Source organism: Schistocerca gregaria, chromosome 1 (assembly GCF_023897955.1).
Source record: "Schistocerca gregaria isolate iqSchGreg1 chromosome 1, iqSchGreg1.2, whole genome shotgun sequence".
In the NCBI taxonomy this organism is placed as follows: domain Eukaryota; kingdom Metazoa; phylum Arthropoda; class Insecta; order Orthoptera; family Acrididae; genus Schistocerca; species Schistocerca gregaria.
In genome coordinates, this window is record NC_064920.1 from 305,191,188 (window position 1) to 305,205,795 (window position 14,608).

Genomic DNA, 14,608 nt, shown 5'->3' on the forward strand with positions numbered 1-14,608 from the left:
TAATCTGAAGCTAACCATCCTCTAGAGCAGTTTACAAAGTACATTCGTCAGACTAATTGGGCAGCAACTGTCTAGAGACGTTGGGTACTTCGAGCTTAAGGGCGGGGACAACTATATTGTCTCATCATTGCCATGAAAAAGTACTCATGAGCCAAATACAGTTGAAGACCCTGAGATGTCCAAGTGTTGGATCATCTGGTTGTGGATGGCCATGTCCTGTGAAGACTTACGAGCCTGCAAGAATTCCCATTCAGTGTTGTGCAGGTTGAACAGATCCCCTCTGTTCAACTTGGCATTTCTGCCTGAGAAATGTAGCAGGACAGGAAGAGAACGCCGATGCCATCGTGAAGTGTGCTCTGGGTGTTCTCCAAGAACCAATGGATCAGTGTACAGAGCACCTTGGGGTTTGAGACCCTGAATAGCTGACTATTGCTGGTGGCCCAGAAGGCTACAGAGCTTGGACCAAACCTGCAAAGAAAAGCCCTATATTCCCAGGAAGACAACATAACACTCCCAGCATTCTTTTTCACTCTGCTTAATAAGGTAACGAGACTTAGCACAGAGACAGTTTAAAGCAAGAAGGTTTTTCTGTGAAGGGTGTTTTTTAAAACTGCTGTAGTGCCTGGCAGCAGTCCTCCTGGATAGTGACTGCTACATCCTTGGTCCAACACAGTACTGGACAATGATGAAGGTGAACTGTGGATAGAGGGACAGCAGTGCCGACAGCAGTGCCAACAGCATGAAGAATAGTGGCAGAGACGCTTTGTATGACTGCAGCAATGCAGTTCGAAAGGCACATGTTGAAGTGCAGAGCAGACATACATAAAGGCCAACTGACCCTGCGGAATGCCCGATGTGGAGGCCTGTCTGCCTCGCGGCACCACGGGAATGATAGAATCACCGGAAAGTGGTCACTGTCATGAAGATCACTGTGGGATGACCAATGTAGGGAAGCCACAAGAGCAGGGGAGGAGATTGTGAGATCAATAGCAATAAAGATGCCATGAGCAGCCTAAAAGTGGGAAGGGGAACCGTCACTGAGGAGGCAAAAATCCATGACGTATTTCCAGTAGGTGACAACAATATCCGCTCCAGTTCTACTGGGTGATCATATGTCGAGAGGCCAGGTTAGACAAAAAGAAGCCGAGAGGAGGTAATGACACTTGGTCAGTGAGGTGACATCCATAAAAAAAAAAAATGTCAGACTCAGGCTGCGAGGGGGGGGGGAGGCGTGAGCTTTGTCTTCTTCTCCTCCTCCTCAGCCTCTTTTGGAGGTGGAGAAGGGCAGGGCACAGAAGGAGTACAGGTGTCTGCAAGACCTGGACTACCATAATAAATATCACAAAAACACTTCATATGGTCAAAATCAAACTGTGATATTAGAAGCTCTGAATTAATTTTATGGCAGTATCTGAACACACTGATGTGAGAGTGATTTAACCATCTACAGCCAATTTCAGTCATAAGTAGTATCAGTTTCGCTCACTTTCAGTGATTCTTTTATGGTGTTGGCTTTTGTTTGTTCTGAAGACTATCAGTCTTGGGACAAAAATAATATAAGTTTGTAGGATGTTATTTAAAAATAATTAATTTGGCAATTTATCACATAAAAATCAAGTTAGGGAAACCACTTATTAAAAGCACTTAACTACAGACCGCAGAAATAAATTAGTTAAAGTTCCTCTTTGTCAAACAGTTCTCTCAATTGCCCCTTACAGAGCAATCTCATAGTATTATATTTTGATGGTGTCAAACAGTGGTCGTGTACGATACATTATTCTGCAATCTGGACGGTGCTGTCTTCAGTCCAAAGACTGGTTTGATGCAGCTCTCCACACTATTCTATCTTGCACAAGTCTATTCTTCTATGTAACTACTGCAACCCACATCCTTTTGAACCTGCTTACTGCAGTACTCTCTGTCTCCCTCTGAAATTTCTACCCCCCCCCCCCCCCCAATTTCCCTCCAATACTGAACTAATGAATCCATGATGGATCAGAATGTGTTGTATCAAACAACCCCTTCTATTAGCCAAGTTATGCCACTCACTTCTTTTCTCCTCAAATCTGTTCAGTACCACCTCGCTAGTTATGCAATGTATATATCAAATCTTCGACAATCCTCTGTAGCACCACATTTCAACAGCTTCTATTCTCTTCTTGTCTGAACTTTTTATCATTCACGTTTCACTCCAGACAAATGCCTCCAGAAAATGAGACTTCCCAACTCTAAAATTTATATTTGATGTTAACAAATTTCTCTTCTTCACAAATGCTTTTCTTGGTGTTGCCAATCTACATACATTGTCTATTTCGGCCATCATCCTTTATTTTGATGCCCAAATAGCAAAACTCATCTACTAGTTTTAGCACTCATTTCTTGATCTAATTCCCTCAGTATAGCCTACATTAATTCAACTACATTACATTACTCTTGTATTGCTTTTGTTAATGTTCATCTTACATCCTCATTTTGAGACACTTTCTATTCAATTCAACTGCACTTCCAAGTCCTTTGCTGTATGGCAGAATTACAATTTTATTGGCAAATCACAAAGTTGGTATTTCTCCTCCTTGAACATGAACTCTGAACTAAAGCACCATAAATTAGTATTGTGTTGTCATCTCCGTACGAAAAAATGAATAAATTTATCCACTGATGTTATACACTTTCAGAATTGGAGGAGGAGGAGATTAGTGTTTAACATCCCGTCGACAACGAGGTCATTAGGGATGGAGCGCAAGCTCGGGTGAGGGAAGGATGAGGAAGGAAATCGGCTGTGCCCTTTCAAAGGAACCATCCCGGCATTTGCCTGAAGCGATTTAGGGAAATCACAGAAAACCTAAATCAGGATGGCCAGAAACGGGATTGAACCGTCGTCCTCCCGAATGCGAGTCCAGTGTGCTAACCACTGCGCCACCTCGCTCGGTTTCAGAATTGGACCCTGAATATCCAATCTGAAATTATACTGATTGGCAACCACAGGCTATTTTCCTATGTTAAAAATATGGTTCAGATTGTTGTTATACGGAGTGACTATAACCTTCAAATTGCATTTATGATTAGTATTCTTACAAAATCTCTTATTTTTAAGTAATTAAAGATAAAAAACATTGAATATCAAGATTTGGTCACGTGACTGAAAACACACTGTTAATGGCTGAAGTTCTGGCGACGTTACATGCTAGGAGTAAGACAAACCTACATGTATGTTATGGGATGTTCGCCGAAGTTACGAAGTTTTTGTGTACTTTTTCTGTTAATGGTTTAGCTACTCAGTGATGGCAAATGCACTTACAACTTTTAAGTAACAACAGATAGGAATTTTCTGAGCACTGATAGTGAAAACCTTATGAAAACTGATGCATTTATGCTCTACTCAGAGCGCCAACACAGGCAAGGATGGACATTCTTTTGCCTGCTCCATGCAACATCATTAAATCCACTCAAAACTAAGGAATTGCTGAACTTTTGCAAATGGGTCTATATCTTATATCTAGACTGTCATGAAATATTCTTGGCAAATCTTGGTGCTGATTTCCGGTACACAAGAAATGCAGCACAGGTACCACAAGCGGAAAGCTTTCTGTGGTGCAACGGTTAGCGTATGTGACTATGGATATGTCGAAAATAGGTTTGAATCCTGCTGGCAAGGTATTTCAGTGTGTTTGTGGTCAGAAGGTTAGCTGCCCTTTGTAATGAAAGAAACACTGAGTAAATGGATCCACGATGAACTTTAACAGGTGTCATGGGCATCCATCCTGAACAAATGTAATGAAGAATAAAGAAAAAAAAATAAGATTAAAAAATTCCAGAGGGTCACAAATTTTTAAAAGTTTTACACAAAATATGAAAATAGTGTTAGCAAGAACTCATTGTAGCAGTTGTTTTGATGGTGGAATGTGTTGTATGTAGCTTCACATTAATCTTAGTTTGAGAAGTGGACAACTGAGGATAAGTGCATCTACACTCCTGGAAATTGAAATAAGAACACCGTGAATTCATTGTCCCAGGAAGGGGAAACTTTATTAACACATTCCTGGGGTCAGATACATCACATGATCACACTGACAGAACCACAGGCACATAGACACAGGCAACAGAGCATGCACAATGTCGGCACTAGTACAGTGTATATCCACCTTTCGCAGCAATGCAGGCTGCTATTCTCCCATGGAGAAGATCGTAGAGATGCTGGATGTAGTCCTGTGGAACGGCTTGCCATGCCATTTCCACCTGGCGCCTCAGTTGGACCAGTGTTCGTGCTGGATGTGCAGACCGCGTGAGACGACGCTTCATCCAGTCCCAAACATGCTCAATGGGGGACAGATCCGGAGATCTTGCTGGCCAGGGTAATTGACTTACACCTTCTAGAGCACGTTGGGTGGCACGGGATACATGCGGACGTGCATTGTCCTGTTGGAACAGCAACTTCCCTTGCCGGTCTAGGAATGGTAGAACGATGGGTTCGATGACGGTTTGGATGTACCGTGCACTATGCAGTGTCCCCTGAACGATCACCAGAGGTGTACGGCCAGTGTAGGAGATCGCTCCCCACACCATGATGCCGGGTGTTGGCCCTGTGTGCCTCGGTCGTATGCAGTCCTGATTGTGGCGCTCACCTGCACAGCGCCAAACACGCATACGACCATCATTGGCACCAAGGCAGAAGCGACTCTCATCGCTGAAGACGACACGTCTCCATTCGTCCCTCCATTCACGCCTGTCGCGACACCACTGGAGGCGGGCTGCACGATGTTGGGGCGTGAGCGGAAGACGGCCTAACGGTGTGCGGGACCGTAGCCCAGCTTCATGGAGACGGTTGCGAATGGTCCTCGCCGATACGCCAGGAGCAACAGTGTCCCTAATTTGCTGGGAAGTGGTGGTGCGGTCCCCTACGGCACTGCGTAGGATCCTACGGTCTTGGCGTGCATCCGTGCGTCGCTGCGGTCCGATCCCAGGTCGACGGGCACGTGCTCCTTCCGCCGACCACTGGCGACAACATCGATGTACTGTGGAGGCCTCACGCCCCACGTGTTGAGCAATTCGGCGGTACGTCCACCCGGCCTCCCGCATGCCCACTATACGCCCTCGCTCAAAGTCCGTCAACTGCAGATACGGTTCACGTCCACGCTGTCGCGGCATGCTATCAGTGTTAAAGACTGCGGTGGAGCTCCGTATGTCACGGCAAACTGGCTGACACTGACGGCGGCGGTGCACAAATGCTGCACAGCTAGCGCCATTCGACGGCCAACACCGCGGTTCCTGGTGTGTCCGCTGTGCCGTGCGTGTGATCATTGCTTGTACAACCCTCTCGCAGTGTCCGGAGCAAGTCTGGTGGGTCTGACACACCGGTGTCAATGTGTTCTTTTTTCCATTTCCAGGAGTGTACTTTGCTTGTGAACAATTATCTTTTTTTGGAATGCATTGCTGGTGGGGAGGGTATTGCCATACTCCCACAGTACAAAGATGTGCAGGATGATGAGGTTTTGTATGCAGAGAGTGAGAAAGCATGTACAACATGCAGGTAACATGAGGAAGGCCTGTGCTGTTAGTGTACACTCACAAACATCATGTCTGAAGCAGATTTAGCTTTATTTTATGTAATATGATGAAACTTCAAAAGCTTAAATAATAAGGACCCTAACTGGACAGTACCAAGATAAAAACCAAAATAACAAGTGTGTGGTCACATGAACTAGAAAATATCTTTTTGAACATAAAGTGTGAATAGCTATTGCATATGTAAGATTATATAAACACCAAGGAAAACACAATAATATTCTATTTGTAATCTGTGTGGTGAAGTTTTGTAAGTGTGATTTGGTTTTCATATGAAAGAACAGTCAATTTTGTTTTATAAATAAGTTAAAATATTGTAGCAGGATAGATTCGAACCAGGAACCTATTTATACAATCTTAATATTTGACAGTGCACCACTCTACAAACCAAGCTACCAATGGTGTGCAAGAAGACAAGTATAATGATTTTTTTTACTAAGAATTTAAATTCATTGACTGATGTTATCCTCTTTTAGGACAGTGGGAAAGCATATCTTGGAGGTAAATTAATGTTAATTTCAGAGTGCACAACATTTTCAATTAAGTAAGGGAACTTGGGCATCATGTGGTGACATTTTGCTGGTACAGTGCAACCAATTTGTACACATTTTCTCGTTCTCTAAAACAGTCAAAAACAATTTCTCTAGAGTTTTTATGTACGTATTTTTACAGTGTTGTACTACACACCATTTGTAACCAATTCTCCGAACCATAAATTCCGAAACAAAATATCACTGTGAATAAGCTTTATGACGCAGTGAGCTAGCCAGTGACATCACAGGCATCACAGAGTTGAATGGAGCTTTTCGTGAGCTTTCAAATTACTTGAATTTAATTTCCATTTTTATATAAGAATACTGAAATTAAAGAAGGAAAAAAAGCATGTCGTGAGCATTAAATGACGTAATTAACCATTTAAGACAATTTCCAGAGAACAGTCAAATACTCTATTGTATATTGACCTGATGGATGTAGCTGACTGCCACAGAAAGTCTTCACCATCTTATACATACGACTAGCTGCTCTCTTATAATCTCAAACACACAACTCACCAAAGTCAACAAACTGCTTTTATGGAGCATAGCCCACTGTTGGCTATATTAGGGAAATGACGGAACATCAGAAAAACATACCTTGCAAGTGTAATGATATTCCCCAAAGTGTAAAAAACAGCAAACAGCACCAGACCTCTGCTAAAGAAAAGGGAGAAGGATCCCAAAATTGAACACAGAATGCCAATTAAAAAGCATACAATAAATCCTTTCAGTCTTGTTGACCAACTAAGTGTCGTTGATTCCATCAGCTGCAATTGGAAAAAGATTAGTCAATATCTGAAACACATAATTAAATGTTCTGTACAGTCACACTAAAATAATTTTAATTAAAAACAACAGAATAAGCGAATTTAATTTTACATGTAAAGCTACTGCTGCTAGCATAACTGAAAGTATGTTTTTCTTAAAGCGTACTGTATGATACAGCAGCAAGCATGTAGTCTTTCATAGAAAAAATAATCGAGCTTTAACATTCTATGTAGCACAAAAATGTCTGTATTCTAATTTTTCCACAAACTATTCAATCATCAGCATCGGCAATCTAATTTTGTTTTAACATTTGCCCTGAAGAAGTAGCTGATAAAACAGTGACGCTTCCTACCTTTTCTGGCTTTGATCATTTAGATTTTTAGACGAATGTGATACATGACAGAAACGAATGAATGTGCAGATTGTTTAATCATTTCAGCTTTTTTCATACACTATCAGCTTGGATTTCTTGTTGCCCCTTTTTCACCATGTGATATTTTTATTTGGATGGGTGACTGCCTAAGGAAATTGGAAGCCACTGGTTTTAAGGACATGTAAGTCGCTCAAGTGGCATCCAATTTAAAGACTGGCAACAGGCCATGGTGTCACACAATCTCTCTATCGATCAACAACCTTAAGTGCAAAAAGAAAGATAAGAGTGTCCAGAATTACCGAAGATTTTATTTTTAACTAATAATGCATCATTGTTGTCAATACTAAGACACTATATGCTTCAATGTATATGAATGAATGCCTCTCTCGAGTTATATTGATAATTGCATTCCAGGCTGAGGGAGTGCACATCTATCTTCTCACTACTATGTGCAAAAATAGTATTTTCATGCAAATTTCAGATGCTTCCAAAGCTGAGCTAGCATACTATACTCCAACATCAGTGTAAAGCAGTACTTTTAATTACAAAATTACATTATTTATAAATACTCAAAGTACTTAATCTATCATTTGTAATGGTACCTCTTATCACCCAACACTGGTGAACCATTGTGATAGAGCAATATTAATTTTTATTCACGGGATAAATTCTTAATAAATTTTATGAGGGCAAGGACTCTGTAAATAGCCAAGCTGCATTAAGATTGGTAATAAACTTTTATGCATGCACACATTACAAAAGCATTAATAAACTACATTTTCCTCACAAGTGATTTGTGCCTTTCTCTCTCTCTTTGCAATGAAATAAATTTATACTGCCATATGGTTCCTTTAACTACAATACTCTACATTATACAGTATCACTGCTCACAAGTTAGAAATGCCATCATTAACTGGAACTCCAGACTTGCCAGTACTATGTTGATGTAAGCTGCAAACGTCATGTTGGCAACACCTGGAATGTTTTAATACTTTGCAATTATAATCTGAAAATGACCAACACATTCTAGAACTAGAGTTATACGAGTAGTCAAACTGACATTTCCAGAATTACTACTATGTGCAGACCATACATAAACTGCTTAATATGTAACATATGTAAAAATGTCAACTGGGATTACTTTATCTTTGAAAGTTAAAAATTTGACTATTGCAATAGTCTTTTTGTCCTCTCCCCTCTCTCTAATATAAGTACAGCTGAGATCAATACAATATATGATAAATTAAAAACTAGGCCAGTACAGATCAAATGTGAAATGCAGAGTGTGTGTGGAAGAACTGAATCGACTGATGAAAACTGACGACTGATTCAGTGTGCTTAACAACAAAGCATTTTAAGACACGCATAAATAACTCAAAGAATAATAAAATACACATTTGTACACTGTGTGTTACCTTATGGGACAATGTGCAGAGACAGGAAGTTGGTGAAATGAGGACTAGAGGTTGGTTACATCCCTATCATGTTTCAACTTGAAAAGTTTCCCTCTGCTATTTATACAGCCCTTTTATTTAACGAAAACAGTTTATCATTTTAGATAGGTCCAAATTAAACTCTTAATATGCAACCTGATGTAGGTTCAGCTATGCATAAAGTAAAAATCCATGTAAGATCCTGAAAAATCATAGGGCACCTCCTTTTAAAACCTCCCCTATCTCTCATTATGAAATTAACAGAAGATAGAAGTGTTGGCCCATGCTTACCTTCAGGAGACAAAATTCCAATTCTGGTGATAAATACATTTTGGGAGGAGTGGGGCACGAGGAGGAGGGTGGGGGGAAGCCCACAACTAGCTTTTTTCAGAACTATTACAACCTTCATCAGGGAGAAAGGAGTATAAGTCATGAAGGTTGGCAAGATTACAAAGCATGAGCAGTCACTCCTATCCTAGGTTGGGATGGACCAGTTTCATGAGGGCAAAAGGGGACAAAGTTGACCGCGGGGAGGGGGTGGGGTGGGGTGGGGTGGGGGGGCATAATAGTCAAACTAAGTGAGAAGTATATATACAATGGCAAATGGGTGCTGGGTATCCTCAAAGTGGACATTTCCTCTGTGTCCATTCACAGGCTTAGCAACTATAATAGCGGTCATTTGTACATAAAAAGCCATGCAGCGAAAATATGTTAGTGTGGGTGAGAGCATGGGGCAGGTTTTACATTGGGACTGATTGCAGTCTAGGATCCTTGAGATATGGATAATGATCTGGGAATGTCATACAGTTTCACAAGGATGTTACGAACGTTAGGAGGGTGGAGGTAAGTGACATTGCATGGTGTTTGAAAGATCTCATTTTAGAGCTTGACCTGAAAAATTTGTAGCCTAACTGGAACAAAACAAGAGATACCAACCAGTTTACGGAAGATCTCAAATTCAGTCCCACACTTCTTCCACCTGTAACCCTACTTATAAATATTGATGTGATCACACACTACACCAACATCCCACAACAACACAGCCTCTCAACCCTATTCTGTCACTACTCAAACTTGTCCTTACACAACTAATTCACATTTGAGAGACTGACTTATAAAATAATCAGGTGGGCTGCCATCGGAACCATGTTGGCCCGATGGTATGCTGCACATTCCAAGGATCACAAGTACCAGTGCTCATCAAAAAACAGTGAATCTCATTACTACTAGGTACAGAAAGCTGGTTGAAACCAGAAATTGATGTAACTGCAAACTATACAGAAAAATTCAGTTCACCCATATATAAGTTCCCTAATTATACTGTAATCACTGGTAAAGACTTTTAATCATCCAACAGTTAACTGGGAAAATTAAAATTTGTTAGTGGTGGGCACGATTAGACATTCTGTGAAACATTACTAAATGCCTTCTCAGAAAACAACCTAGAACAAACAGTTAGGTACCCCATTCATGATGGAAATATATTGGGTCTAATGGCAACAAATAGACCTGACCACCTTAAGGATGTCCACAATGATTACCAAAGTACAGAGGACAACTAAAACAGGCAGGAAGATATATACGTTCAGTAAACTAGATAAAAAAAAAATCAGTAATTTCATATCTCAATTAGGAACTTGAAACTTTCAGCACAGGGTAGGAGCACGTAGAGGAACTATGGCTCAACTTTAAAAGAACAATTGCCCATACGCTGGATAGTTATGTACCCAGTGGAAAAATCCATAATGGAAGGGAACCTCTACAGTATACAGTCACTGAAAAGAAATTTCTAATGAAACAGAGACTACTACATAATAGGTGTAAAACAAAGCATAGAGAAATAAATAGAGAGCTGCTGAATGACATGCACTCGGCTGTCAAGAGAGCAATGCGCGATACCTTCAATGACTATGTCAGCAGAATATCATCAAGTTATCTTTCACAGAAGCCAAAAGAAATTCTGGTTTTATGTAAAGGCTGTTAGTGGCACCAAAATTAGGTTCCACTCCCTAGCAAAAGAAACAGGAGCTGAAACTGAGGGTAGTGAAGCAAAAGCTGAAATGCGTAACTCTGTTTTCAAATGTTCCTTTACAAAGGAAAACCCAGGAGAATGTCCCAATTCAATCCTATCCTCGTATCACTGAAAAGATGAATTAAACAAGTATTAGACCCAGGTCACCCCTGCCGATATCCTTGACATTGATTTGTTGTAGAATTTTGGAACACATACTAAGCTCAAACATAATGAGGTATCTTGAACAGAATGAACTCCACAATGGCAGCCAGTATTGATTTTGAAAACATTAATTATGTGGAGGACTTTTTTTGTAGGGAGGACACAACATGTTATGTTGGATGGAGAGTCATAATGGGATGAAAAAGTGACTACAAGGTGCCTCAGGGAAGCGTGTTAGGACTCTTACTGTTAATGCTGTATAGTAATGACCTTGCAGACAGTATTAATAGTAAAATCAGGCTTTTTGGAGATGATGCAGTTATCTATAATGAAGTAATATCTGAAAGAAGCTGCATAAATATTCAGTCATGTCTTGATAAGGTTTCAGTGTTGTGCAGAGATTGGCAACTTGCTCTAAATGTTTAGAAATGTAAAATTGCGCACTTCACAAAAAAAAAAAAAAAAAATAGTTGCAATGACTATAATATCAATGAGTCACTGTTGGAATTGGCCAACTCATACAAATACCTGTGTGCAACACTATGTAGGGATTTGAAATGGAATGATCACTTAGGTTCAGTCTTGAGTACAGCAGGTGGTAGACTTCAGTTTATTGGTAGAATACTGCAGAAGTGCAATCAGTCTGGAAAGGAGTTTGCTAGCAGATCACTGGTGTGACTGATCCTAGAATACTGCTCAACTGTGTGGGACCTGTACAAGGCAGGACGGATGGGAGATATTCAACATATACAGAGAAGGGCAGCATGATTGGTCACTGGTTTGTTTAATCTGTGGGGGAATATCACAGAGATACTGAAGGAACTGAACTGGAAGACCCTTTAAAACAGACATTAACTAACCTGAGAACTGGCTTTAAATAATTACTCTAGCAACATACGGCCATCCCTTACGTTCTGCTCACATAGGGATTTTGAGGACAAGATTAGAATAATTACTGCATACATAAAATAATTCAAACAGTCATTCTTCCCACACTTCATACGTGAATAGAAAGAAGAAAACATACTAACTGGTACAGTGGGACATACCCCTGCCAGACACCTCGTGGTGGTTTCCACGGTATAGATGTAGATGTAAAAGAGGCATTCCTCAACACCTACGAGCTGTTGCTCTTTCACTTTTACAAATGTATTTATGATGTATTTGTGGTCTGGACTCTAAGTGTTTAATAACCCCTCCATTACCTGCAAGAGCTTAACTCATTTTCTAAACACAAATTCACATGACCCTTTTCCAGTTTCTAAGTTACCTACATTGGAATTATCTCTCGTCCCACTGAAGTTCAAATCCAAACCTCAGCCCATGTAAAACCAACCAATAAGCAACAACACTTCCATTTTGACTTCTGTTACCACATTCCTTATCAAAAGCTGCTCCCTTCCCAACACCCTAAGAATTTGTGCAAGACATATCTACCCCAAAAACTCCCTCTAGATCTATAATAAACTCTTCTAGGCTTCCTTCTCCTGCAATTACCTCACAGATCTTGTCCACAAAAAATAATTCTTGAGCAATCTCTCTCTCATCTTCTGATAAGCAAAACTTTTATTCCAAAAAATTCAGAAGTGCTACTTTTTCACCCTGTAACACCCAAGCTTCGAGTCCTGAACAAATTTCTGCCTCATGGCTATCACTCACTCACATCACACCCTGAAATGAGATCAGTTCTCCCCGATGTCCATATAGCCTTTCCACAACACTCACTGTCTCCTGTCAACCATGTAACATCCGTAAAATCCTTATAAAACCGCATGACGTTTCCAGACAACTATGCTACCTCAAGGTTCCAATCCCTGCAACTATTCCTTCCACAAGCACCCAACCACTGCAGCCTCTCCACTCATAAATACTGCAAGATCAAAGGTAGAACAACATATAAAACAAAAGATGGTGATTACCAACTAACACAGGGAGGGCAAAGGGAAAAGGGGGGGTGTGTGTGCAAAGGAAGTGCCAAAACACTTTACTGTACCTAATACAGTGTAAGGAAACCATTTGACATTCAAAACAGCTTCCAGTCTCAGAATGGATAAATGCAGGTCCTATATGATTTTTCAAGGGAATCTTATAATTTTACCTGAAAAATTGTGGCACATTCAGGTAACGATGACAGAGGTGAATAGCAATCACACACCACTTTCTCCAAAGCAGACCACAAACACCCAACCATATTCAAATGTAGTGAGTGTGGTGGTCAGGGGCATATGACATTCAATTGTGCAGTGACTTCTGCAACAGTCATCCTCTTGTGTCATAATCCTCTTCGGTGACTGACATAACCATTCAACACACACTTTCATTCATGTTGTGACTTGGCAGATGATGTTTTTCCTCTTTATCTGTGTGCAGTATAAATCTTTGATATGGTGCCTCTTGAAGTACCAAACACTTCAGCTACTTTGGTTATGGATATACCCACCATAGAAGCACCAGCAATTTACCCATGTTCACAGTCACTTAGTTTCAACATAATGCATTCACATCTACATGGAACACTATTCTGACTATGCCAGACACTTACTAGGTGTTGATATTGCACAGGTGCCATTTGTAGTCAAATACAATAGTGGAACCTATGGGATTGGCTAGCATCAGCATTTATGGCCAAGCATACATTTCTTGTGGCATTTCCATATTTCTGTTCGAGCCCTGTATGTTCATTACATGGCTTTTTATATGAGAATGACCACAACTACACTGGCTGAGCACATGAATACAGACAGAAGAACTTTCTGTTTATGAAGTCCAAACAAAAGTTTGCTGCATTCAATTGGAAGGAAACCATATTACAGTATATACTCATGTGGAGTCTAACATTTTGTATTCATGCCATGATTTCTAATGATGAATATGAGCGTTTCTCCCTCATACATACATTGGTGGATTTAATGATTGCTATTATGTTTAAGGCTATAATTTGGACACGATGGTCTGAAACTATAATCCGATCCATGAACGATGGCGGTTTGTGCATGTCGAGGCATGGACAGGGATATTAGTCACAGAACAGACTTCTAACTAATATGAACTGCTCAGTGATACAAATTTATGTGCGCAACAGTAGGGATGGGGGTGGAAATGTATTCAGTGACAAATCTGAAGTGCTCAATTATACAACTTTTTCATGAACATCGTCTGCTGACTGAAAACTATGAAAACAAGTACTCCAAAAGGGCATTTCAGGTAACTCACATCCCAATGCAAATCTGTAACACAACCATCTGTGTGACATGCTTATAATTATGTATTATTTATATTTTAGGATGACTAATCAGTAAAAAAATGCACCACATGTTATAATGACAGCATGAAAGCTGTCTGATGATGAATTTTAATGATTTGAATGATACCTTCTGTATAAAGGAACTTAAAATAAATTTGTGGCTGGTTGCTCTCAAACACCATCAACATTTGTCTTCAAATAACAGCCACAGTCTCCAACCATGTCATCATATAACAAAATGTACTTAAATCTGATTTACAGAGTATCCATGTAGATTTAGAGTGCATGACAGAGCCTGTATTCAACTATACACCACAAAACACTTTATGTAAGACATCTCAAGATTGTTTGTTAAAACTGAAGCATAATCCCAAGGACTAATGACATTGTAAGGTGACTCTAAATGTAACAATGTTTCACAATTAACCTCATAGGTAAAACTGCAGTTGAAATAGTGTGCTGGAGAAGGCGGAAGGGGAACTGTAAAAAAGCTAAAACACTGTTTTAGTTGCAACA

At 40.2% G+C, this 14,608-nt stretch overlaps 1 protein-coding gene across 1 annotated transcript in view; it reads right to left on the reverse strand.

Annotated features, from left to right (window-relative positions):
- The window catches only part of LOC126342742 (vesicle transport protein SFT2B), a 74,168-nt gene that overhangs the window by 43,458 nt on the left and 16,102 nt on the right, over positions 1–14,608 (reverse strand). The window contains exon 2 of the mRNA XM_050001881.1: positions 6,696–6,865. Within this exon, the coding sequence (XP_049857838.1) occupies positions 6,696–6,865 (170 nt within the window). The remainder of the gene's footprint in view (positions 1–6,695; positions 6,866–14,608) is intronic.